The sequence below is a fragment of the Mus caroli genome, unplaced genomic scaffold (genome assembly GCF_978045245.1).
Source record: "Mus caroli unplaced genomic scaffold, Mus_caroli_1 scaffold_12, whole genome shotgun sequence".
Taxonomy (NCBI): Eukaryota; Metazoa; Chordata; class Mammalia; order Rodentia; family Muridae; genus Mus; species Mus caroli.
In genome coordinates, this window is record NW_028227267.1 from 52,207,041 (window position 1) to 52,230,966 (window position 23,926).

Genomic DNA, 23,926 nt, shown 5'->3' on the forward strand with positions numbered 1-23,926 from the left:
AGTGACTCAAACAGAAGAGAACTTCAGCTCCATGCACTCCGGAGGTTATTTATTGTGAATTTTCATTCTTTGCTGCCCACTCCACGTGGTTCTTGCCTGAGGTCAGACAGGCTGGTCGGGCACGGGAGGTTTAACACCTGTTAGAGCAGCTTCATGTTCCTGCTTATCCACGGCAGGAAGTGCACGACCTTAGTGAAGACTCCTGAAGAGATCTTCTTGGATTTTACATAAGACAAAACTCCATAAGCTTTGTTGTTACACACGAGGGGTCCCCCAGAGTCACCCTGTGGGCAGAGAAAGGAAGAACTTAGCCTGGCTCCCTCTGACTCTGCTCTCCCCACCTCCTTCTGGCAAGGCTAACTTTAGATCAGGGCCAGGACAGGTTTTCCAGCTTCCCTCAGTCCCAGAGCTCCAGGGAGGCCCAACTTTTCCTTCTATCCCAGGCCTAGGCTTTCCCTGCAGTCCTCAGGGATCCTGAAATAATTTATCCTGTTTGGAATGACAGAGGTTTTTCATGCTTACATTCTTGCTACACCCACATAAGAGACCAAAGCTGGATTTTGGGAGCTCCCAGGGACTAAACCACCAACCAAAGAGTACACATGGAGGGACCCATGGCTCCAGTCTCATATGCAGCAGAGGATGGCCTTGTTTGTCATCAATGAGAGGAGAGGACCTTGGTCCTATGAAGACGGAATGCCCCAGTGTAGGGGAATGCTAGGACCAGGAAGCCGTAGTGGGTCGGTTGGTGAGCAGGGGAAGGGGAGAGGGGATAGGGGGTTGTCTGAGGGGAAACCAGGAAAGGGGATAACATTTGAAATGCAAAGAAAGAAAATATCCAATTAAAAAATAAAAAGAAAGTGACATCCAGCCCTGCCCACCCCCTTATAAAAACAAACAAACAAACACCCCAAGAGACCAAAGCTGAGGCTTGAGGGTTTTGCCATTCTTACACCTTGGCCTCTCTCAGGACCCTCTTACCCTGGATTTTGTCTGTGAATTGCTTGATCCCCACCTTGGATGGAGCCTCCATTTTGTTTGGGTCTCCAGCACAAATCTCTGTGATTTTGGAATAGTGATGGAATTTTTTTCTGCATTCCTTGTCCTCCTGGATGATCAGTTCAGCCTCTTCTAAGATGGCAGATCCTTCAGTGGTATTGATGGACGTTTTCCCCCAGCCAGCCACACTGCACACATCCCCTGGATTCACCTTGTCATTGGGCCCAGGCAACTTGAGGGGCCTCACATATCTAGTCCCCTTGGCCTTACTCTCCAGCTGATTGGGAAGAGTCATGAGAGATCAGCTCAGCTAGGAGCCTGCTAGCCTGAGAGTCTTTTAAAATTGGGATGGAAGAGAGGGAAGAAGCAGGATTAGAACAGGAGGATCAGGCTATCTCTGCGCCACTCGAAGCACAGGCACCAGGTGGGAGGGAAGAGGGGTAGGCAGAGGAGTGTGGGTGGGAGGATAGCAGGTCTCACCTTTAATAGCATGATGTCATTGGTGTGATCCAGAGGATTATAGTCTGGGTGGGGAAAAGCTTTATTCACAGGGATAATCTGCTGAGTCTCCTCCTGTGCACGGAGGTTGTGGGCCCCCAGTGTGACTGTCATTGAGCTGTGGAGAGAGCATTGTAGAGAGGACAACGGGAATTCAGAGAGGATGCAGTCCAGGAGCTGTGAAAGGCAGGGGAGGCAGGGTGGGGCTCTAGTTGAGGGGACTTGAGGACACAGGAGAGCCTCAGGGTCAGACCTACTGCTCTCTGCTTCTCAATGACATGGGACATCTGGGGGTTCCCTCTTGCATCTAGGCAATATTCCATAGCTTGCATCATGTTTTTAATGTGAACTTTCAACCTCAACCACTGCTTTAGTTTGGCCAGTGCAGTTGATCAACTCAAGTGCGCTGCTTACACTTTGATCTTAAATTTACCTCTCATCCGACTCCCATTTTCACAGTCCAGCCTTCTAGTGAGCTCTCAGGGAAACATCCACAACAGAGGACGGAAGCTTCTGTGGGGTTCTCAGAAGACGTGGGCTAGCTGCTTCTCCTCACCTTCCAATGCAGTGAGCAGCCGTCAGCACAAAGTAGTCTCGAACCAGGAAGCCGCCGCAGGAACTTCCAATCCCATTAACTTTCAGAAACGCAACTAATGCCATGTAAGGGCGGGAGTGGGGCTTGACCTCATGGCCCCCGATGACCTCCTCTAGAAAAAAAAAGCTAGAATATTGGGTCTCTGGGAGCAATAGATAAGGTCATCAGGGTCGATCAAGGGATGGAATGATTGCAGTTCCCCAAGCCTGTTGCAGACAGAATACTTTGCACATGGAATGATGTGCTGACTCAAGTCTGAGTCATGCTCTGGGAAGCAGTGGGTAGCACTTGTCCCTCAGTTGCTGCTTTACAAATACACAGAGAGATGAGCTGTGTCTTCATCACGTAGAGGCTGAGGGAACCCTGCGAATATCCACGTTGGCGTTTGGTTGTTACTGAGTCATCCTAACCCCTAAAGTATTGACTGGTGTCATTTTCTCACATTTTACCCACACACCCTCTAGAGGTGGATTTTCTAATTTTATCCTTGTTTGTGCCTAACACATCTTGGGTTCTCAGCAAAAATGCTTTTTGCTGCATGAATGAGTGGCTTCTAGTTAACTGGAGGGTTGGTGGGTCAGTGCTGGTGGAATTCTGAGCCAGGGACATAATGGAACAGCTGGGAGTAGCTGGGGACCTGCAGAAGAAATGGAGAGGCCAACTAAAACTAGCCTGCAAAGCTGGTGGAGCGTGCAGTGCAGGATCTTGTCAGCCTGCATCTCTTTCTTCTGCAGGGCTGAGGGTGGACTTAATGATGCTAAGATTCTTGGACTAGGAGGCCTCACCCCATTGGTCATTAAGGCTGACTTTCCCTCAGCCGTAGTCAAGTTAATGATGCACTCGTTGTATGTTTGCATTGCCTGCCACATCTCTTTCTAAGGATGATTCAGTCTCCAGTTGATTTAAAAAAAAATAAAATAAAAGTAAAAAAGCTGAGAGAAGCCAGTGCTTGCTAATTCTTCTGGGAACACCTCCCTTCCTGAGATCTTCTTGAGAGTCTAGCCAGTGTCACATTTCCAAGTCTGGGTTTGGTATGGGACCTGAGGTTCAAAAAGCTCCTGGAGTCAGTGCCAGGACAATCATGACTACTGGTGAGCAGAAAGTCAGAGGAAGTGTCATGGGACAACACAGAAGTGTCACAGGAGTGGTCACTCACCTGCTCCATCTCCTACTGGCAGAAGAAAGGTCAGGAGAATCAGAACCGGTAGCATCCTCCCAGGAAGGCTGCTCAGTTGAGGGAGAGCAGAGTAGACACAGCCCTTGGAAGAGGAGGAAGAAAGTGTAGAGTCAGGGGCCTCACAGGAATTTAAACCTAGGCACTTCTGTTTCTGTTTGGTGGCAGATTACTTAAGGAAGTTTTCTACTTTGGGTAAAAAAATGACACTGTTACCACACTGACATCCTATGAGCTAAGCTGGGATAAAGACCCAAAATGTAAATGGTTGGAAGCTATAGTTGAGAAGGCCTGAGACTCCAGGAAGTCCACAGTGACTGCATGGAGAGTAGTGTGCCCCTTTTCTAAGGCTTCCACACTTACACTTTGAATCCTGTTAAGATGTGGTTGGATTTCTTTTTCTTCCTTCCTTCTCCTCCTCTTCCTCTTTCTCTTCCTCCTCCTCCTCCTCTTCCTCCTCCTCTTCTTCCTCCTCCTCCTCCCTTACTCCTCTTCCTTCTCTTCCTTCTCTTCCTTCTTCTCCTCCCTTCTTTTTTTTCTTTATCTTTTCAAAATAATGCTGGCAACCAATTTATCCTAACAACAATTATAGCATACTACACACACACTTACAGTGTTATACAGCACTTAATTACAGTTGATGCTGAGTCATATTTTCTGGGTCACTATTGCAATATGTCATCTCACTAACCTCTGGGATGACGGATCATACTCTGGAACAATCTGTTTAAATATTCTAATGCATTAATCAAAGCTCAATCTGACTCTCCTGAAACTTCTAGAAGTCACAGAGAAATCGCAAAAGCAAGTGTTTGCCCTATCTTCAAATAGCCATGTTACTGTCATACATAGTTAAGTGTAATAACGGATCACGAATGACAGGTATACTTCACCTGTTTACTAGTTATTGTCATTATATCTGGGGCAAGAGCTTGAGGCCTGGATTTAATGGTCACTAAGATCAGATCAGCACTGGCTTCCCTGCTGATGACTCCACTGGCATTTGCTACAATGCTGCCTAGCATTTTCTATAGAAAAACAAGGACCATGATTAAATCTTGAGTGATTATTTAATAGGCTATATCCAGGAGTGAGAGACAGGGATGCAGCTCTTGAAATGTCTGATCATGACTGGAGGGAGCTGAGAGCCTGTGATTAGAGCACTAGATGGTGAGAACTGTGTGAGATCACTCTGGGAGGTGAGACAGGCTGGTCTCACTCTGAGCACAGGTCTCTCTCTCTCTCTCTCCACGTGTGTGTGTGTGTGTGTGTGTGTGTGTGTGTGTGTGTGTGTGTGTGTGCGCGCGCGCGCGCGTGCAGAGGTACCCTGGTCCTGCTTTCCCATCACTGCTTCATGGATCTCAGATACTTTTGAATTTTTTCATTTCGTATTTTGGAACCAAGGTAGGCTTTCTTGTCTTAGTTGTGAACTAAAGTCCTGATAATAATTGGATCAGAATTAGTCATATAGTCCACAGGTATGCAACCTTTTAGCTTTTCTGAGCCACTTTGAAGGGATAACTCTTTTGGGCTACAAATTACTTATACAGGCTACAATATGCACAAATAATCCACCCTGAAATGGACTGTGCATAATGACATATCTACACACATAGATAAGTTACTTAAAACACTTTCAGAGCAGAATAACCATCATTATATGGGTTACCACATAGAGAAAATATATTAAAACCATGAAGCAGGATCCATGTTTGTGATATCTAATAAGTAAAGTGCACAATGTACATAATTAAATTTGTTCTGGTGTCAGTCGATGGGATACACGTAAGCCACTAATGGTGCTAGTGTGAGAGAGCTGGCCCTGTACCTCATTTCCCAAGAGTTGTCATGGGAGATATCTCCTTCCTCATTACCCCCTCACACCTGAGGCAGGCAGGTGAGCTGGCCTGAGGTCCTGAGACCTGGAGAGCTGGCCCCAGCCAGCACAGGCTGCTGCACTTGGGAGAGATAGCAGACCCTACACCTGGCCTGGGCAGCACAGTAGAGCTGGCCCCCATGTTGAAGGTATCAGTGAGCCAGCTGAAAGGATGTAAAACAGAGCAGCCCTCCCTGACCCTTGATGCCTGCATCATTGGGTGAACTAGCAGGGAAATGCAGGCGACCTAGCCCTAGTGGTATTCATACAGGACTGCTGGTGGGCCAACCATCTCAGCTATCTTCTAGAACCAGATGCAGGGCTTTGTGCTGCCCCACCCCAACATCTACTCATTTATGAACTGCTGGAGCTTGTGAAGGCACTGGTCCTGCAGAACCAGAGCCACAGGATCTCCATGACCCAGGGCAACAGCACAATATCAGAGAGTTCTCATGAGGACCCAATATGGACAGTGTAGCACAAGGCTGAGGCCTTGAAACAGGCCAATGACTCATTTTAATGAACATTTTCAAGTAAAGATGTGTGGACAAAGGGTAGCCTGTGCAACATGCTGTGACACCCTACAGCTTCCATGGCAAGATTTTTTCAAATCCTATCTCATTTTATTTTCTTTTACTTGGAAGGGGGCTGCATGGCAGCGGGCAGATAAGAAGGGGTGAAAATATGAGTGGGACTGAGGTGCATAGCTAATAAGATTAAAAAAGAAATAAAATAACAATTAGTTTAACATACTCTTTCATATTTCATGTCCATCGCCTGCCTTCAATCTTCCATAGCCCCTTGTTTTTACTCTCTTTCCTCACAGTTTATCCATTATTATAATGAATAAATTATACTATAGTCTCATGTTTCCTGGTTTATGTATATGCTATCTTACTAGTCATATTCACTCTGTGGTTTACTTCTCTCCAAAGTGTCAAGATATTACAAAAGGAAATTGCAGAAAATGATTCATGATGGAAAAATATATTTCCTGCTCCTGCATAGGCAGAACCAACATTGTGGGGGAAAAAATCAATACCTGCTCACGCCAAATCGACATAGTGAACTGACACAAAGCATATCAAAATGTCCATGTCATATTTCACAGGCATAGCAAAGAGTTAAAGAAAGACATAAAATTGCCAGAAGTAAGAAATTTTTGCCACCCCAACTGCCCCCCCACACACACAGTGGCTGATGACACACTTTGCTGCCTGTCTCAGTTTACCTTGTGATGCCAGGCTGGGCACCAGAAGTAGCTATTAGCGGTTAAGTAAAGATTAATCATGCTATAATCCACTGACCCAGAGAGGCTAAATGAAAAGGAGTGCTCGGGGGGGGGCGGGGATCATGGATCTCCTTGGAAGGGGAGGTAGAATAGATTTTGCAGACGTATTGGGGTAGGTGGAGGTGTGATCAGAAACAGTCAGGTAGAGAGGGCAGAATGACGGGAGAGTGTACAGGGGAGACGACTGGAATTGGTGTATGGGGAGCAGGGCAATGTGGAAATCTAGTGCACTAGAAACTCCCTGGCATCCATGAGGTGACTCTAGAAAAGACTGCAAGTAATGGAGGATATGGAGCCCAAACCAGGCCTTTTCTGTCACCAGGCAAGACTTCCAGTGGTGGGACTGGAACACCAACACAACCACAAAACCTTTGACTGACCATTTGTCCTGACTACAGAAATTGTCCAGTGCACAAACAATGACTGGTCCAACATGAGGCTCACACCATGAGAGGACACCAGTGCCTCACACTGCCTGGATGGTCAGGAACCAGGGGTGAGAATTCCCAGAGAACTAGGATAGAACCAAGCACAACTAGCCATAAAGAGAAGTCAACGGAGTGATTCTGCTATATGCATAGTTGGATGCCTACCCAACTATCATCAGAGAGGCTTCACCCAGCAACTGTGCCATGCTGAGCTGTCTAGAGAAACAAGAGGATGAAGGTGAAGAAGGAGTCTACTGTGTACCTGATACAAACCCAGAGCCCTACAAGTGTTGATTGATGATGTCAGAAGTATACTTATAGCCTAGCGACCCTTGGATCCCTAGGTTTCACAAGCTGCCATATCCTCATGTGGCCAGCAGGGGGAGGCAGAGCTTCTTGGCTGAGCCAGGGTTGTTGTGAGATTAGAGGTCATGGATCAGCCTCTATTTCCATGAAAGACTTGGGTTGAAAAAGGGCTCAACCAGCCAGGCCTACTTGGAAGGGGTGGGCATCAGGTGACTTGCAGCTCAGGTCTAGCTGGAATATAAGGCAGAGCTGACTTCACAGTGCTTGGAACTTATAGGTAGAGGAGTGAAAGGATGGATTAAGTGAGGCTGGGAGTAGTGGGGCTGGATTGGAAACTACTGATGTCTAGTGGAAGTTGGATAGAAAACACAGGAAGGCAAGAAAGGGGTGTAGAAGTTGACTGAGCTCTGAGCTTGGCTGGGAAACAGAACCACGGTGATCCTGGGACCGTCAGAAGGATGGCTCAGCCTTCTAGACTGCAGACTGTAAACTCTTGTGTGCTGCATGAAAGCTTCACTTATCAATAAGAAAGCTTATGAGATCTTGGCTCCGGGACTCCGCCGAACTTAGTCTATACAGGTCAGAGTGAGGACCACAGAGGCAGACAGATTCTGGGACAGGCGGGAGCCACAGAGCCGCTGAGGCAGCACCCTTTTGGGGCCGCAGACATCCGGCACCCTCCCAGCCGGAGGACAGTGACCTGCCCTGCAGGGAGCGCCATCTTGGCTCCGGGACTCCGCCGAACTTAGTCTGTACAGGTCAGAGTGAGGACCACAGAGGCAGACAGATTCTGGGACAGTCGGGAGCCACAGAGCCGCTGAGGCAGCACTCTTTTGGGGCCGCAGACATCCAGCACCCTCCCAGCCGGAGGACAGTGACCTGCCCTGCAGGGAGCGCCATCTTGGCTCCGGGACTCCGCCGAACTTAGTCTGTACAGGTAAGACTGAGGACCACAGAGGCAGACAGCTTCTGGGACAGGCGGGAGCCACAGAGCTGCTGAGGCAGCACCCTTTTGGGGCCACAGACATCCGGCACCCTCCTAGCTGGAAGACAGTGGTCTGCCCTGCACAGGAGCCCTCTGCCTCAGGAGCAGGGAGCACATCTTGGATCCAGGACTCCACTGAACTTAGAAACTTAGTCTGCACAGCTGAGAGTGTGCACCACAGAAGCCTACAGCTTCTGTGACCTGCCAAAGCAACACAGCATCTGGGAAAGGTCCTGTTTTCCGCCTTCTTCTTCGGCCAGGAGGAGGTCCAAACGCCAGATATCTGTACACCTTCCCTTTAAGAGGAAAGCTTGTCAGCAGGGAGTGCTCTAACCACTGAAACTCAGAGGAGAGAGCCTGTCTCCCAGCTCTGCTGACAGAGGATACTCAGAATCACCAGAAGAACAACCTCTGAACAGAGACAACTATAACAACTCCAGAGATTACCAGATGGCGAGAGGTAAAGGTAAGAATCTTACTAACAGAAACCAAGACCACTCACCATCATCAGGACCCAGCACTCCCACTTCGCCCAGTCCAGGGCACCCCAACACACCTGAAAAACTAGACCTGGATTTAAAAGCATATCTCATGATGATGGTAGAGGACATCAAGAAGGACTTTAAAGAACTACAGGAGAACATGGCTAAAGAGTTACAAGTTCTTAAAGAAAAACAGGAAAACACAACCAAACTGGTAGAAGTGCTTAAAGAGAAACAGGAAAACACATCCAATCAGATGATGGAAATGAACAAAACCATACTAGACCTAAAAAGGGAAGTAGACACAATAAAGAAAACCCAAAATGAGGCAACACTGGAGATAGAAACCCTAGGAAAGAAATCTGGAACCATAGATACCAGCATCAGCAACAGAATACAAGAGATGGAAGAGAGAATCTCAGGCGCAGAAGATTCCATAGAGAACATCGGCACAACAATCAAGGAAAATGTAAAATGCAAAAAGACCCTAACTCAAAACATCCAAGAAATACAGGACACAATGAGAAGACCAAACCTACGGATAATAGGAGTGGATGAGAATGAAGATTTTCAACTCAAAGGACCAGCAAACATCTTCAACAAAATTATAGAAGAAAACTTCCCAAATCTAAAGAAAGAGATGCCCATGAACATACAAGAAGCCTACAGAACTCCAAATAGACCGGACCAGAAAAGAAATACCTCCCGACACATAATAATCAGAACAACAAATGCTCTAAATAAAGATAGAATACTAAAAGCAGTAAGAGAAAAAGGACAAGTAACATATAAAGGCAAGCCTATCAGAATTACACCAGATTTTTCACCAGAGACTATGAAAGCCAGAAGATCCTGGACGGATATTATACAGACACTAAAAGAACACAAATTCCAGCCCAGGCTACTATACCCAGCCAAACTCTCAATTAACATAGATGGAGAAACCAAAGTATTCCACGACAAAACCAAATTCACACATTATCTCTCCACGAATCCAGCCCTTCAAAGGATAATAACAGAAAAAAACCAATACAAGGACAGGAACCACGCCCTAGAAACAACAAGAAGGTAATCCCTCAACAAACCTAAAAGAAGACAGCCACAAGAACAAAATGCCAACTTTAACAACAAAAATAACAGGAAACAACAATTACTTTTCCTTAATATCTCTTAATATCAATGGACTCAACTCCCCGATAAAAAGACATAGACTAACAAACTGGCTACACAAACAAGACCCCACATTTTGCTGCTTACAGGAAACTCATCTCAGAGAAAAGGATAGACACTACCTCAGAATGAAAGGCTGGAAAACAATTTTCCAAGCAAAAGGCATGAAGAAACAAGCTGGAGTAGCCATTCTAATATCTGATAAGATTGACTTCCAACCCAAAGTCATTAAAAAAGACAGGGAGGGACACTTCATACTCATCAAAGGTAAAATCCTCCAAGAGGAACTATCAATCCTGAATATCTATGCTCCAAATACAAAGGCAGCCACATTCATTAAAGAAACTTTAGTAAATCTCAAAGCACACATTGCACCTCATACAATAATAGTGGGAGACTTCAACACACCACTTTCACCAATGGACAGATCATGGAAACAGAAACTAAACAGGGACACAGAGAAACTAAGAGAAATTATGAATCAAATGGATCTGGCAGATATTTATAGAACATCCTATCCTAAAACAAAAGGATATACCTTCTTCTCAGCACCTCATGGTACCTTCTCCAAAATTGACCACATAATTGGTCACAAAACAGGCCTCAACAGATACAAAAATATTGAAATTGTCCCATGCATCCTATCAGATCACCATGGACTAAGGCTGATCTTCCATAACAAAATAAATAATAGAAAGCCAACCTTCACGTGGAAACTGAACAACACTCTTCTCAATGATACCTTGGTCAAGGAAGGAATAAAGAAAGAAATTAAGGACTTTTTAGAGTTCAATGAAAATGAAGCCACAACATACCCAAACTTATGGGACGCAATGAAAGCATTTCTAAGAGGAAAACTCATAGCTCTGAGTGCCTCCAAAAGGAAACTAGAGAGAGCACACATTAGCAGCTTGACAACACACCGAAAAGCACTAGAACAAAAGGAAGCAAATTCACCCAAGAGGAGTAGACGGCAGGAAATAATCAAACTCAGGGGCGAAATCAACCAAGTGGAAACAAGAAAAACTATTCAAAGAATCAACCAATCAAGGAGCTGGTTCTTTGAGAAAATCAACAAGATAGATAAACCCTTAGCCAGACTCACTAGAGGGCACAGGGAAAGCATCCTAATTAACAAAATCAGAAATGAAAAAGGAGACATAACAACAGATCCTGAAGACATCCAAAACACCATCAGATCCTTCTACCAAAGGCTATACTCAACAAAACTGGAGAACCTGGATGAAATGGAGAAGTTCCTAGACAGATACCAGGTACCAAAGTTGAATCAAGATCAGGTTAATGATCTAAACAGCCCTATATCCCCCAAAGAAATAGAAGCAGTCATTAATAGTCTCCCAACTAAAAAAAGCCCAGGACCAGATGGGTTTAGTGCAGAGTTCTATCAGACCTTCAAAGAAGATCTAATCCCAGTTCTGCACAAACTATTCCACAAAATAGAAACAGAAGGTACTCTACCCAACTCATTCTATGAAGCCACAATTACTCTGTTACCTAAACCACAAAAAGACCCAACAAAGATAGAAAACTTCAGACCAATATCCCTTATGAATATTGATGCAAAAATCCTCAATAAAGTTCTTGCTAACCGAATCCAAGAACACATCAAAACAATCATCCATCCTGACCAAGTAGGTTTCATCCCAGGGATGCAGGGATGGTTCAATATACGGAAATCCATCAACGTAATCCAGTATATAAACAAACTCAAAGACAAAAACCACATGGTCATCTCGTTAGATGCGAAAAAAGCATTTGACAAGATCCAACACCCATTCATGATAAAAGTCTTGGAAAGATCAGGAATTCAAGGCCCATACCTAAACATGATAAAAGCAATCTACAGCAAACCAGTAGCCAACATCAAAGTAAATGGTGAGAAGCTTGAAGCAATCCCTCTAAAATCAGGGACTAGACAAGGCTGTCCACTTTCTCCATACCTATTCAACATTGTACTTGAAGTCCTAGCCAGAGCAATTCGACAACAAAAGGAGATCAAAGGGATACAAATTGGAAAAGATGACGTCAAAATATCACTTTTTGCAGATGATATGATAGTATATCTAAGTGACCCTAAAAATTCCACCAAAGAACTCCTAAGCCTGATAAACAGCTTCGGTGAAGTAGCTGGATATAAAATTAACTCAAACAAATCAATGGCCTTTCTCTACACAAAGAATAAACAGGCTGAGAAAGAAATTAGGGAAACAACACCCTTCTCAATAGTCACAAATAATATAAAATATCTTGGCGTGACTCTAACTAAGGAAGTGAAAGATCTGTATAATAAAAACTTCAAGTCTCTGAAGAAAGAAATTATAGAAGATCTCAGAAGATGGAAAGATCTCCCATGCTCATGGATTGGCAGGATCAACATTGTAAAAATGGCTATCTTGCCAAAAGCAATCTACAGATTCAATGCAATCCCCATCAAAATTCCAAATCAATTCTTCAACGAATTAGAAAGTGCAATCTGCAAATTCATCTGGAATAACAAAAAACCTAGGATAGCAAAAACTCTTCTCAAGGATAAAAGAACCTCTGGTGGAATCACCATGCCTGACCTAAAGCTCTACTACAGAGCAATTGTGATAAAAACTGCATGGTACTGGTATAGTGACAGACAAATAGACCAATGGAATAGAATTGAAGACCCAGAAATGAACCCACACACCTATGGTCACTTGATCTTCGACAAGGGAGCTAAAAACATCCAGTGGAAGAAAGACAGCATTTTCAACAAATGGTGCTGGCACAACTGGTTGTTAACATGTAGAAGAATGCGAATCGATCCATTCCTATCTCCTTGTACTAAGGTCAAGTCTAAGTGGATCAAGGAACTTCACATAAAACCAGAGACACTGAAACTTATAGAGGAGAAAGTGGGGAAAAGCCTTGAAGATATGGGCACAGGGGAAAATTTCCTGAATAGAACAGTAATGGCTTGTGCTGTAAGATCGAGAATTGACAAGTGGGACCTCATGAAACTGCAAAGCTTCTGCAAGGCTAAAGACACCATCAATAAGACAAAAAAACCACCAACATATTGGGAAAGGATCTTCACCTATCCTAAATCAGATAAGGGACTAATATCCAATATATATAAAGAACTCAAGAAGGTGGACTCCAGAAAGTCAAATAACCCCATTAAAAAATGGGGCTCAGAACTGAACAAAGAATTCTCACCTGAGGAATACCGAATGGCAGAGAAGCACCTGAAAAAATGTTCAACATCCTTAATCATCAGGGAAATGCAAATCAAAACAACCCTGAGATTCCACCTCACACCAGTCAGAATGGCTAAGATCAAAAATTCAGGTGACAGCAGATGCTGGCGAGGATGTGGAGAAAGAGGAACACTCCTCCATTGTTGGTGGGATTGCAAGCTTGTACAACCACTCTGGAAATCAGTCTGGCGGTTCCTCAGAAAATTGGACATAGTACTACCGGAGGAGCCAGCAATACCTCTCCTGGGCATATATCCAGAAGATGTCCCAACCGGTAAAAAGGACACATGCTCCACTATGTTCATAGCAGCCCTATTTATAATAGCCAGAAGCTGGAAAGAACCCAGATGTCCCTCAACAGAGGAATGGATACAGAAATTATGGTACATTTACACAATGCAGTACTACTCAGCTATTAAAAAGAATGAATTTATGAAATTCCTAGCCAAATGGATGGACCTGGAGGGCATCATCTTGAGTGAAGTAACACAATCACAAAAGAACTCACACAATATGTATTCATTGATAAGTGGATATTAGCCCAAAACTTAGGATACCCAAGATATGAGATACAATTTGCTAAACGCATGAAACTTAAGAAGAATGAAGACCAAAGTGTGGACACTGTGCCCCTTCTTAGAATTGGGAACAAAACACCCAGGGAAGGAGTTACAGAGACAAAGTTCGTAGCTGTGATGAAAGGATGGACCATTTAGAGACTGCCGTATCCAGGGATCCATCCCATAAGCAGCTTATAAACGCTGACACCATTGCATACACTAGCAAGATTTTGCTGAAAGGACCCAAATATAGCTGTCTCTTGTGAGACGATGCCGGGGCCTAGCAAACACAGGAATGGATGTTCACAGTCAGCTATTGGATGTATCACAGGGCTCCCAATGGAGAAGCTAGAGAAAGTACCCAAGGAGCTAAAGGGATCTGCAACCCTATTGTTGGAACAACATGATGTACTAACCAGAACCCCGGAGCTCTTGTCTCTAGCTGCATATGTATCGAAAGATGGTCTGGTCGGCCATCACTGGAAAGAGAGGCCCATTGGACTTGCAAACTTTATATGCCCCAATATAGGGGAATGCCAGGGCCAAAAGAATGGGAATGGGTGGGTAGGGAAGTGGGGGGCGCTATGGGGGACTTTTGGGATAGCATTGGAAATGTAATTGAGGAAAATATGTAATTAAAAAAAAAAAAAAGAAAGCTTATGAGCTATGAACTTGGGCAGTAAACAGGAGGTGGGAATTCATGTATGTAGAGAGGATTTCTGGGATAGAGAGATGTGTGGGAAGGATTCACCCAGGAAGGCTAATGAAGAGAGATTCATGAACCTGGGGGGAGGAAACAAGCCATATGGCAGGACTTAGACTAGAACAAGTGAGTAATTAAGTTATGATCTAATCGGAGAACATACATAAGGGTTCTCCCTAAGAATTTATTCATACATAATTCAGTCTCAGAATCATTATTTTGGGGGACATAGAGGCCAAGTAGAACAGCTTGCAGCTACAGATGGTGTCTAATGTAGGGCATTGACTCAAAGTTTACAACAAAATGATTCAGGCATGGGAGCCAGACCAGAAGTCAGGCAATTGTAAGCTAGCTGGACAGGCCTGGCCTTTTAAGAAAAGAAAGGAGCAAAGCCAGAAGTGGAGACAAGAAGAGGCTTCACTCTGCAGTTTCTCTTGGACCTGAGCTTCAGGTCACACAGTAGCTATGGCTTCTCTCAAGCCTGGCATGGTTTCAGAGAAAGATTGATTAGTGGGATAAAGAGAGCTGGTGACCCAATTTGGGTCAACTCAGGAAAAGACTACAAGTGCCCAGAGAAACAGACCAACCCAAGGGAGGAAGAGCAACGGCAGCCTGTTAGACCGAGCTAAGGGGGCAGAGTTAGCCACTACAGACACACGCTGGCCTGACGCCCTGCAGATTTTCCCGGATCTGCAATGGGACTAAAAAGTCCCAAACTTCTGAAGTGGTAAGGTATTAAGTTTGAAAACAGTAAAAGAGAAAATAAACTGGGTATAAAAATTTATAGGGAAAATACATAAAAATAAGGAAGTAAAGTCTGTCAGGGAAGGAGAGAGTTAGAGTTTACAGAAGAAAACGATTTTCTGAGTTAAGGGTGGAGAGATCCACAGTGACACGGTGCATCTGGATCCCTTATGATTCTGTTTCACTCATAAGCATCAGATAATTATTGTTTCAGTAACGATTACAACTGTGTAGATCATCTTTAAGAGAGATCGGAATAAACAGACTTACATCAGAAGGCTAAAAGAAGGAATCCAAGATGGGAGGCCATAGAAGAGAGGTTAGAGGATTCTTTAAGTCGGAATAAAGAACCCTCAGAAGAATCCAATCTGGAACCTAAGTAACAGCAAACAAGGCGGATCCAGATTCAAAACAAAACTCACAAAGCCTCGAGGAACTAGAACGGCAACTCACAGAGATACAATATTTTGAGTTAAGAATCCAGATTCTTCTCCATGGTGTTATCGTAGGGCAATGTCAGACAGTAGATTATGTGTTTCATTTTATAGAATTTGGAGAATCCTACACATGTCAATACACCATACTGTTGATGCACATTCAGAATTCCAAAGGGCTTTTGCCTTGAACTCTGAGAAGGATGATTCTGAGATTACACATTTATGAGAGATGATGGCTGTCTTAGAAATGCCTCTGCAGATCGGAGCTGATGACGCTCAGGTATATGTACCCATTAGGATCCAACAATATTTTAAGCATTATGGCATGAAACGTGTTACAGATTTATATTACAATCCTACAGGTCAGGCAACTTTAGAGAAAGATGCAACAGGACTTTAAAGGAAATCCTCACAGAACAGAGGGGGATGTGAGATTTTCCAGAGATAGTTTGAACAGTGCTTTATTGACTGAGTTTTTTTTTTTTTAAGACCAATGAGACAGAGCACAGCAGCTAAAATGCGCTGGGATTTGGAAGGGACTGATGAATTAGATACACACACACACACATACACACACACACACACACACACATACATATATATGATAGTCTTGGAGTGGAGGGCAGGAAATATGTTGCATTAGGGAGGAGATTTTGTCTTTATTTCAACAGGAGAGAACAGATTGTTGACTCATCCAAACTGAGGAAAATCAGATTTGACTAGGGAAGAACCCTTGAAGATCTTGACTACAAACAGGAAGAGAGAGAGAAAAAATCCAAGACATAAATAAGCTGATCCCTCTGCATGGGAACAGCTCTGAGATGGGCTGAGACATTAAGAGGTCCCCAGCCAGAACTTCAGCTATGTATAGCCAATAAATCATGTTAGTTACAAAGTCTTTAGGACTTACCACAGCATCCTTTCAAGTGGCATAGATAAAACTTTAGATTGCAGTTTGTTGAAACAATCCAAACCAACTCATGAGAGAGGGACATATACTGTGCCTGCTCAGAGAGCAGACAATTTCCCTAAAAATTACTTTTTCACACTGTACATTCCATATATATGTCAATCAGAAATGTGTAATATCTTTGAAAGTTTACACAGGCCAGACACAAAAGAAGACAAGTAGCCCAGGTGATCTGACCTTAGACTGCCTTAATACCTGTTTCATCAAAACCTGCTTCCAGAACACCTTCAAAGAAAGCTGCCAACCCCAATTGCTCCAGCCTTTCTGACTTTTCCTGTCAGGATTTCATGTAAACCTGCATTTTTCATAGCATGCAGAGACTGGACAACAAATGTTACAGCTAGCTCTCCTAAGATTGATCAATATCTCATTTTTTAGGGAGCCCCCAAAAGGAAAATGACACCATAAATCAGCAAGGAACAATTTTTAAGAGAGCAACACCCCATTTCCAAGAGTGGGGTGAATGGGTTTTGGTCTTTCAGTGGGTGATGGTTGTTGTTGTTGTTGTTGTTGTTGTTGTTGTTGTTGTTGAAGGGGGCTTGGTTTTTAAATTTAATGGTTTTGATCAGGGAGGAGACAAAGTATAAGCAATTAGAATCAGGGATTTATTTTTCTCTTTCCTTTTCTTCCTGTATCGTCCTTTCTTTCCTGTCTAGTGTTAGGTGGAAAAGGAAAGAGAAGGGATGAAAACAAAAGGGGGGATATAATAGGAATAAACAGTAAATTATTAAATTTGCTCTTAAACTATAGAGCTACTACTAGCCAAAAGACTTACATTTGTATAGGTATTTGTAAATTGATTGATACAAATTAAGCTTATATTTGGCTACATTGGTATAGCTCTTCGTATATTGATACAAAATTAAGATTATATTTGGTTACAACATACTATGTATCAACCCTTTAAGGTATTGTACCTATATAATTCTTTAAAATTCAGTGTTAATTTCTAGTTCTTTTGAAAACTAAAACTGTTTAAGGTGATTAATAAGTGTAAGTTAGCAGTCAGACAATCAAACTCATGGTCATGTTGGATAATTTAGTTAATTACAGAAATGTGCTTTCTAGGTTGAACAAATAGTTGATAGCTAGAAACAAACAATTCATATATACTATATATAAATAAACCGTCTTCAAAAACCTCAGAGATCTAAACAATATGGCATTTAAAGATGCTTTACTAACATCTTTAATAATCTTTCTCACAATGAGACAGGTCCTCTCCTGACAGGACCTCCCTTCTACTTCAAAGAAGACAATGAGCATTGAAGAACCACCTTGTGGAGTTTGCTTCAAAAGTGGAAAGTTACCCCCTGAGCAAGAAACTGCCCTTGTTTCAACTGCTGACAGTATGCTGTCCAAACTGGACAGACTAGATGCAGGGAAGTTGGCTGCTGAGCCTTGCTTACCAAGACAGGGTAAGCAGTTCTTCACATTTCTTGCTTCACAAAATAATCTGTCAGATACTCTGGGCCAGAAGGCTGAAGATGACACAGAGAAATTTGAGGAAACTACCCAGGCAGTCAGCTTTCTCTGTCATTTCTAAGGTTTTGGAAGGTGCTTGACTACACTTCCTCCTTACTCAGGTGATATTTATTCCTTCTCCAGTCTCTGATGGGGTTGAACACTAGATAGTTATAGTCTCAGAATTAAGCTTAAGTTGTGTAGGATTTAATAAAATGTCCGTAAGTCTAAGAAGAGGTTTAAAGTTGGTAATGCAAATTATGATTGATTTATGTACAGAACTCTGAACGTTCCAAGATAGGATAGATAATAGAATATTAGCTCCAAATACATATGGACTGGTCACTGTGAATGTAAATCTCACCTGATAGTTTTTCATAAATGCTGTTATTGTATATGGTTTATTATAGTAAGAGAAAAAGTCTTTTATTAGACTGAAAGGGAGGAAGTGTGGAGGGAATCCTTAGGTGGGGCAAAGACTTTTGGCTTAAGCATTTATTCATGCATAGATTCGAGTTGTTATTCTGGGAGCCGAGAACCCAGGTAGAAAAGCTCATTGCTACAGCAGATCATTCAGGTGGTGAGAGTCTCCTGCCCTGGCAGAGACGGGGAGCTCCAGGAAACAGGAAACGGAATGGGTGGCAGGACCCACACGCTTCTGAGCCCTCAGAATCAAATCACTCTTCATCAATGCCTTATTCGACTCTCTGGCAAATGCCAAAGAAGCAGCACCCTCCCTCCCACCAAGCATGGGTGATAAACCTGAAGTTCCAGCAAGAGGAGGGGTTGGGGAAGAAGGAGGAAGCCAAGCCCAGAAGTGACAGGAAGGTCTGCCTGGGCCAGCAGGGGGCGCAAACCACGAAGTGACTCAAACAGCGAAGAACTTTAGCTCTATGCACTCTGGAGGTTATTTATTGTGAATTTTCATTCTTTGCTGCCCACTCCACGTGGTTCTTGCCTGAGGTCGGACAGGCTGGTCGGACACGGGAGGTTTAACTCCTGTTAGAGCAGCTCTCCCGTTAGAGCAGCTTCATGTTCCTGCTTATCCACGGCAGGAAGTGCATGACCTTAGTGAAGACTCCTGAAGAGATTGTCCTCTTTTTCCCATAGGCAAAAACTCCATATGCTTTGTTGTCACACACGAGGGGTCCCCCAGAGTCACCCTGTGGGTGGAGAAAGGAGAATAAAGCCTGGTTTCCCCTGGCCCTGCTTTCCCTACATCTTCCTGGCAAGTCTAACTGTTCATTCAGGGCAGGACAGGTTTTCTAACTTCCTTTAGTACCAGAGCTCCAGGGCAGCCCACCTTTTCTATCTATTTCAGCCCAAGACTTTTCCTCAGGTATACTCTAAGGTAATTTGTACTGCCTTGGGAAAACAGATGTTTCTCCATCTTCCTTTCTTGCTACACCCATGTGAAGAACTAAAAGCTGCACTTTGGAGCTGTCTCTTCTCTGAGGTAGGGTTCAGGGTTTGGGCATTTTCACATGCAGGCCTCTCTCAGGTCCCTCTCACCCTGTATTTTGTCTGTTAAATGCTTGAACCCTACCTTGAAAATAGCCTGTATTTTCTTCGGGTCTCCAGCACAAATCTCCATGCGTGGTCTTGGAATAGTGAGGGAAATAATTTTTGCATTCACGGTCCTCCTGGATGATCAGTCCAGCCTCTTGTACGACGGGGGATCCTTCAGTGGCGCTGAGAGACATTAATCCCCATTCAGCCACATGGCACAGAACCCCTGACCTCACATGGTCATAGTGCATGGGCAGACTGAGGAGGCTCACAGCTCTATTCTTCCTTGCCTTTCTCACCAGCTGATGGGGAAATGATAGGAAGGACCAGCTAAGCTAGGATCCTGTTAGTCTGGTATATTCTGAAAGTCAGGATGGAAGAGGGAAGAAGCAGGATCAGAGTAGGAGAGAGGGACTAGCCCTGCACCACGCAGAGCACAGGCACCAGGGTAGGTGTAGGAGGCTGAAGGATGGGTGGAGCTATGTGGGTGGGAGGGTGGCAGGTCTCACCTTTAATAGCATGATGTCATTGGTGCGATTGTTAGGATGTTAGCGTGGGTGGGGGACAGCTTTTTCCACAGGGATGATCTGCTGGGTCCTCTCCTGTGTGTGACTCTTATTGAGCTGCGGAGAGAGCAGAGTAAAGATGAGAGCTGTGAAGTCAGTCAGAGATCCTCACTGTCAGACATATCGCTCTCTGCTTCTCAAGGACATGGGACTCCTGAGGGCTCCCTCTTGCATGGAGGCAATATTCCAAAGTTTGCATTGACTTTTAACATGAACAGTTAGCCAGTGTAGTTGGCCAACTCAAGTGTGCTGCTGGCTCTGATCTCTCCCTCCTTGATCTCAAATGTTCTACTTAGTAGACTTCAATTTTCACAGTTCTGCCTTCTAGTGAGCCCTCAGGGGAGCAACCACAATAGAGGACAGAAGTTCCGATGGGGGAATCTCAGAAAGTGTGGCTAGCTGCTTCTCCTCACCTTGTGTTACAGTGTGAAGCTGTCAGCACGAAATTATATTGAATCAGGAAGCCTCCGCAACGACTCCTATTCCTGTCAGATGTAATAAAGGCCATGTGGGGGCGGGAGGGGGGCATGACCTCATGCCCCCCAATGATTTCCTCTGAAAGAAAAGGCAAGGATATGGGGTTCCTAAGAGTCACAGATGAGGACAGGAGGGAAGATATAGGGAGGGTGTAATTAGGGGTGGGATTTGCAGTCCCCCCAAACTGTTGCAGAGAGAAATCCCTGCACATAGAATAATCTCTGATGACTCTTAAGTCTCAGAGCGGTGCTCTGAAAAGGGGTGGGTAGCCCTTATCTTCTAGCCCCTGCTTTACAAATACGTGTAGGTGTAGGCTATATCTTCATCATGTTATGGGCCAAGGGGCTCCTGGGTGGATGACTATTGGTCTTTCTTTAATAGTGAGGCACCCTAACCCCTATAATGTCGATTGGTGTCATTTCCTCACCTTTTGCCTCCAAGCCTTATCTATGGTGGGTAGATTTTCTAACATTCTGCTCTTCTGTCCACAACACATTTTGTGTTCTCAGTAAATGCTTTTTGCTGCACGAAAGAGTGGCTTATAGTTAACTGCGGGGGTGGGGGTGGTGGTGCTGGTGGAACATATTGGAACAGTGTGCTGTCCTAGCTGGGAGTAGCTAGGGACCTGCAGAAGTGGAGAGGTCAACTAAAACTAGCCTGCAAAGCTGGTGGAGCACACAGTGAAGGATCTTGTCAGCCTGGGCCTTTCTTCTGCAGGGCTGAGGTGGACTTAATTAACAGTGCTAAGATTCTTGAGCTGGGGGTCTCACCCCTTGCAGGCTGGTCCTTAAGGCTGCCCTTCCCTCAGATGAAGTCAAGCTAATGATGTACATGTTTGTATATTTGCATTGTCTGCCACATCTCTTTTAAGGATGATCCAGTTTCCAGGTGATGAAAAAAATCTGGGAGAAGCTAGTGGCTACTAAATTTCTGAGAACACCTCCCTTCCTCAGACCTTGTTGAGAATCTAGCCAGTGTCAGGTTTCCAAGTCTGGGTTTGGTACCTGAGGTTCAGAAACATCCTGGGTCCAGTGCCAGGACAATTCCTGACTACCGCTGGGCAGAAAGTCACCAGAGGTGTCATGGGACGGCATCACTGGCACAGGGGTGTTTACTCACCTGCTCCAGCTCCAAGAGGCAGAAGTAGGGTCAGGAGAATCAGGACTGGTGGCATCTTCCCAGGAAGGCTGCTCAGGATGGAGGAGGGCAGAGGAGACAAAGTCCTTGGAAGGGGAGGAAGGAGATGTGGGCTCAGGGGGCTCACAGGCATTTTAAACCTATGCACCTCTGCTTCAGATTGACAGCACATTACTTAAGGAATTTTTCTGGTTTGGGTAAAAATGACACTGTCACCACACTGACCTCCTGAGGTAAGCTAAACTGGGATGAAGATCAAGAAAGTAGAGGATGTGGAGGCTGTGGTTAAGGAGGTTGGAGACTTCAGGAAGCCCACAGTGACTGCACTGAGACACAAGTGTGTCCTTTTCTAACGCTTACATCCTTTTATATCCTGGTAAGACAATTTTTGGTTTCTTTGGGTTTTTTTCTTCTTTTCTTTTCTTTTCCTTTTATCTTCCTTCCTTTTCTTTCTCTCTTCCTTTCTACCTTTCTCTTCCTTCCTCCTTCCTTCCTTTCTTTCATTCTTTTTTCTTCTTTCCTCCTTATACTGACAACCTATTTATCCTAACAGCATACTACATATACACTCACATAGTTATCCAATATTTAGTGAGAGTTGAAACTATGGTATATTTACCTGGGCAGTATTGCAGTATATCATCCCACTAATTTGGGGATGATTGATCATACTGTGGAACAATGTGGATAGTCTGATGAATTAAACTTCACTCTGACTCTTCAGAAACTGGTAGGAAGTCACAGAGAAATCTCAAAATGTTACTGTCACACATAGTTAAGTGAAATAACAGATCCCAAATGGCAGGTATAGTTTACCTCTTTCCTAGCTAGGTATTGTCATTTAGCTCTGTGGCAAGAGCTGCAGGATTAGATTCAAAGGTCAGTAAGGTCAGATCAGCACTGGCTTTCCTGGCTGATGACTCCAGTGGTATATTCCACAACTTTGCCTAGGGTTTTCTCTAGACAAGCAAGGGCTGTTGTTAGATCTTAAATGATTATTTAATGGGTTACATCCGGGAGTGAGAAAGACAGGGATGCAACCTTTGAAAAGGCTGATCTTGGCTAAAGGTCTTACCCTTGGTTCCTAGATGGAACCAAGTAATCAGATAACCCATCTGATTGGCTAGGGGCACCACACTAGATGGGTTATCTGATGACTGTGCCCTATGAAGAAAGATGGGGCCGACCTTGCCAAGCGGCATATGGGCTAAAGATTGGGGAAATGCTGATGTTCTGGCCCTTGATGCCAACATCTGCCAGCAGAATGGCACTGTACCCACTGTGGAGCTTGAAATCCTTCCTGATGGAGACCATGACTTGAACCACTATCCATATGTAACAGAAACGTCACTGGCGGTTGTCTCCAAGGTCCTGAGTGACCGACCACCTTGTCTATCTGGAAGGCACATTGCTGAAGCCCAACATGATCACACCAAGCCATGCTTGCACCCCAAGATTTTCCAGTGAGGAGAATGTCATGGCAACTGTCACAGCACTTGGTCACAAAGTGCCCTCTGCTGTCTTTGGGGTCACTTTTCTGTCTAGAGGGCAGAATGAGGAAGAGGCATCCATAAACCTCAATGTTATCAACAAATGCCCCCTGCTAAAGCCATGGCTTGACTTTCTCCTATGGCCAAGCCGCTGCTCTAAAGGCCTGGGGCAGGAAGAAGGAGAACCTGAAGGCTATCCAGGAGGAGTACATCAAGTGTGCCCTGGCCAACAGCATCGCTTGTCAGGGAAAGTATACCACAAGTGGTCAGTCTGGAGCTGCAGCCAGTGAATCTCTCTTCATCTCTAACCATGCCTACTAACCAGAGCTGATCTAAGGCTGCTCCATCAGCACTTCAAGCCCCTGCCTACACACTTGCTATGGAAGAGGATCCTTCAGACTCTTTCCCATCACTCTTGCCACCCAAGTGACTGGTGTGTGATGTTTGTGAATGTTAAATTTGTCATTCCTTCCAGCTCACTGCCAATAAACAACTGGGGGTGGGGGAAGCAAAGGCTGATATTGCCTGGAAGAAGAACCTGGCTTAGAGCACTAGATGGTGAGAGTTCTGTGAGATCACTCTGGGAGATGAGACAGGCTAGCCTTGCCCTGAGCGTGTGTGTGTGTGTGTGTGTGTGTGTGTGTACATGTGCGCGCACATCCTGAAAACCTCAGAGCTACCCTGGTCCTGATTTCCCATCACTGCTTCATGGATTTCAGATACTTTTGAATTTTCTCCTGTCATATTTTGGGACCAAGGGAAGCTATCTTGTCTTAGTTGTAAACTAAGGTCTTGAGTTAAACTAAAGTCTTTAGTC

At 44.4% G+C, this 23,926-nt stretch overlaps 1 protein-coding gene and 2 pseudogenes across 1 annotated transcript; 1 reads left to right on the plus strand and 2 right to left on the minus strand.

Moving 5' to 3' along the window:
• Positions 1–44: 44 nt before the first annotated feature.
• Positions 45–15,385, minus strand: LOC110309195 (granzyme E-like). Its single transcript, XM_021181688.2, has 6 exons — positions 15,330–15,385; positions 3,249–3,351; positions 2,054–2,204; positions 1,480–1,615; positions 1,016–1,276; positions 45–284 (listed from the first exon to the last, which is right to left on the minus strand). The coding sequence occupies exons 2-6, from the start codon at positions 3,301–3,303 to the stop codon at positions 141–143; spliced, it is 747 nt and encodes a 248-aa protein (XP_021037347.1). The 5' UTR covers positions 3,304–3,351; positions 15,330–15,385; the 3' UTR covers positions 45–140.
• A 3,564-nt stretch (positions 15,386–18,949) lies between these two features.
• LOC110309196 (granzyme E-like) lies at positions 18,950–21,656 on the minus strand (annotated as a pseudogene).
• A 1,139-nt stretch (positions 21,657–22,795) lies between these two features.
• Positions 22,796–23,452, plus strand: LOC110308955 (fructose-bisphosphate aldolase A pseudogene; annotated as a pseudogene).
• The last annotated feature ends 474 nt before the right edge of the window (positions 23,453–23,926 follow it).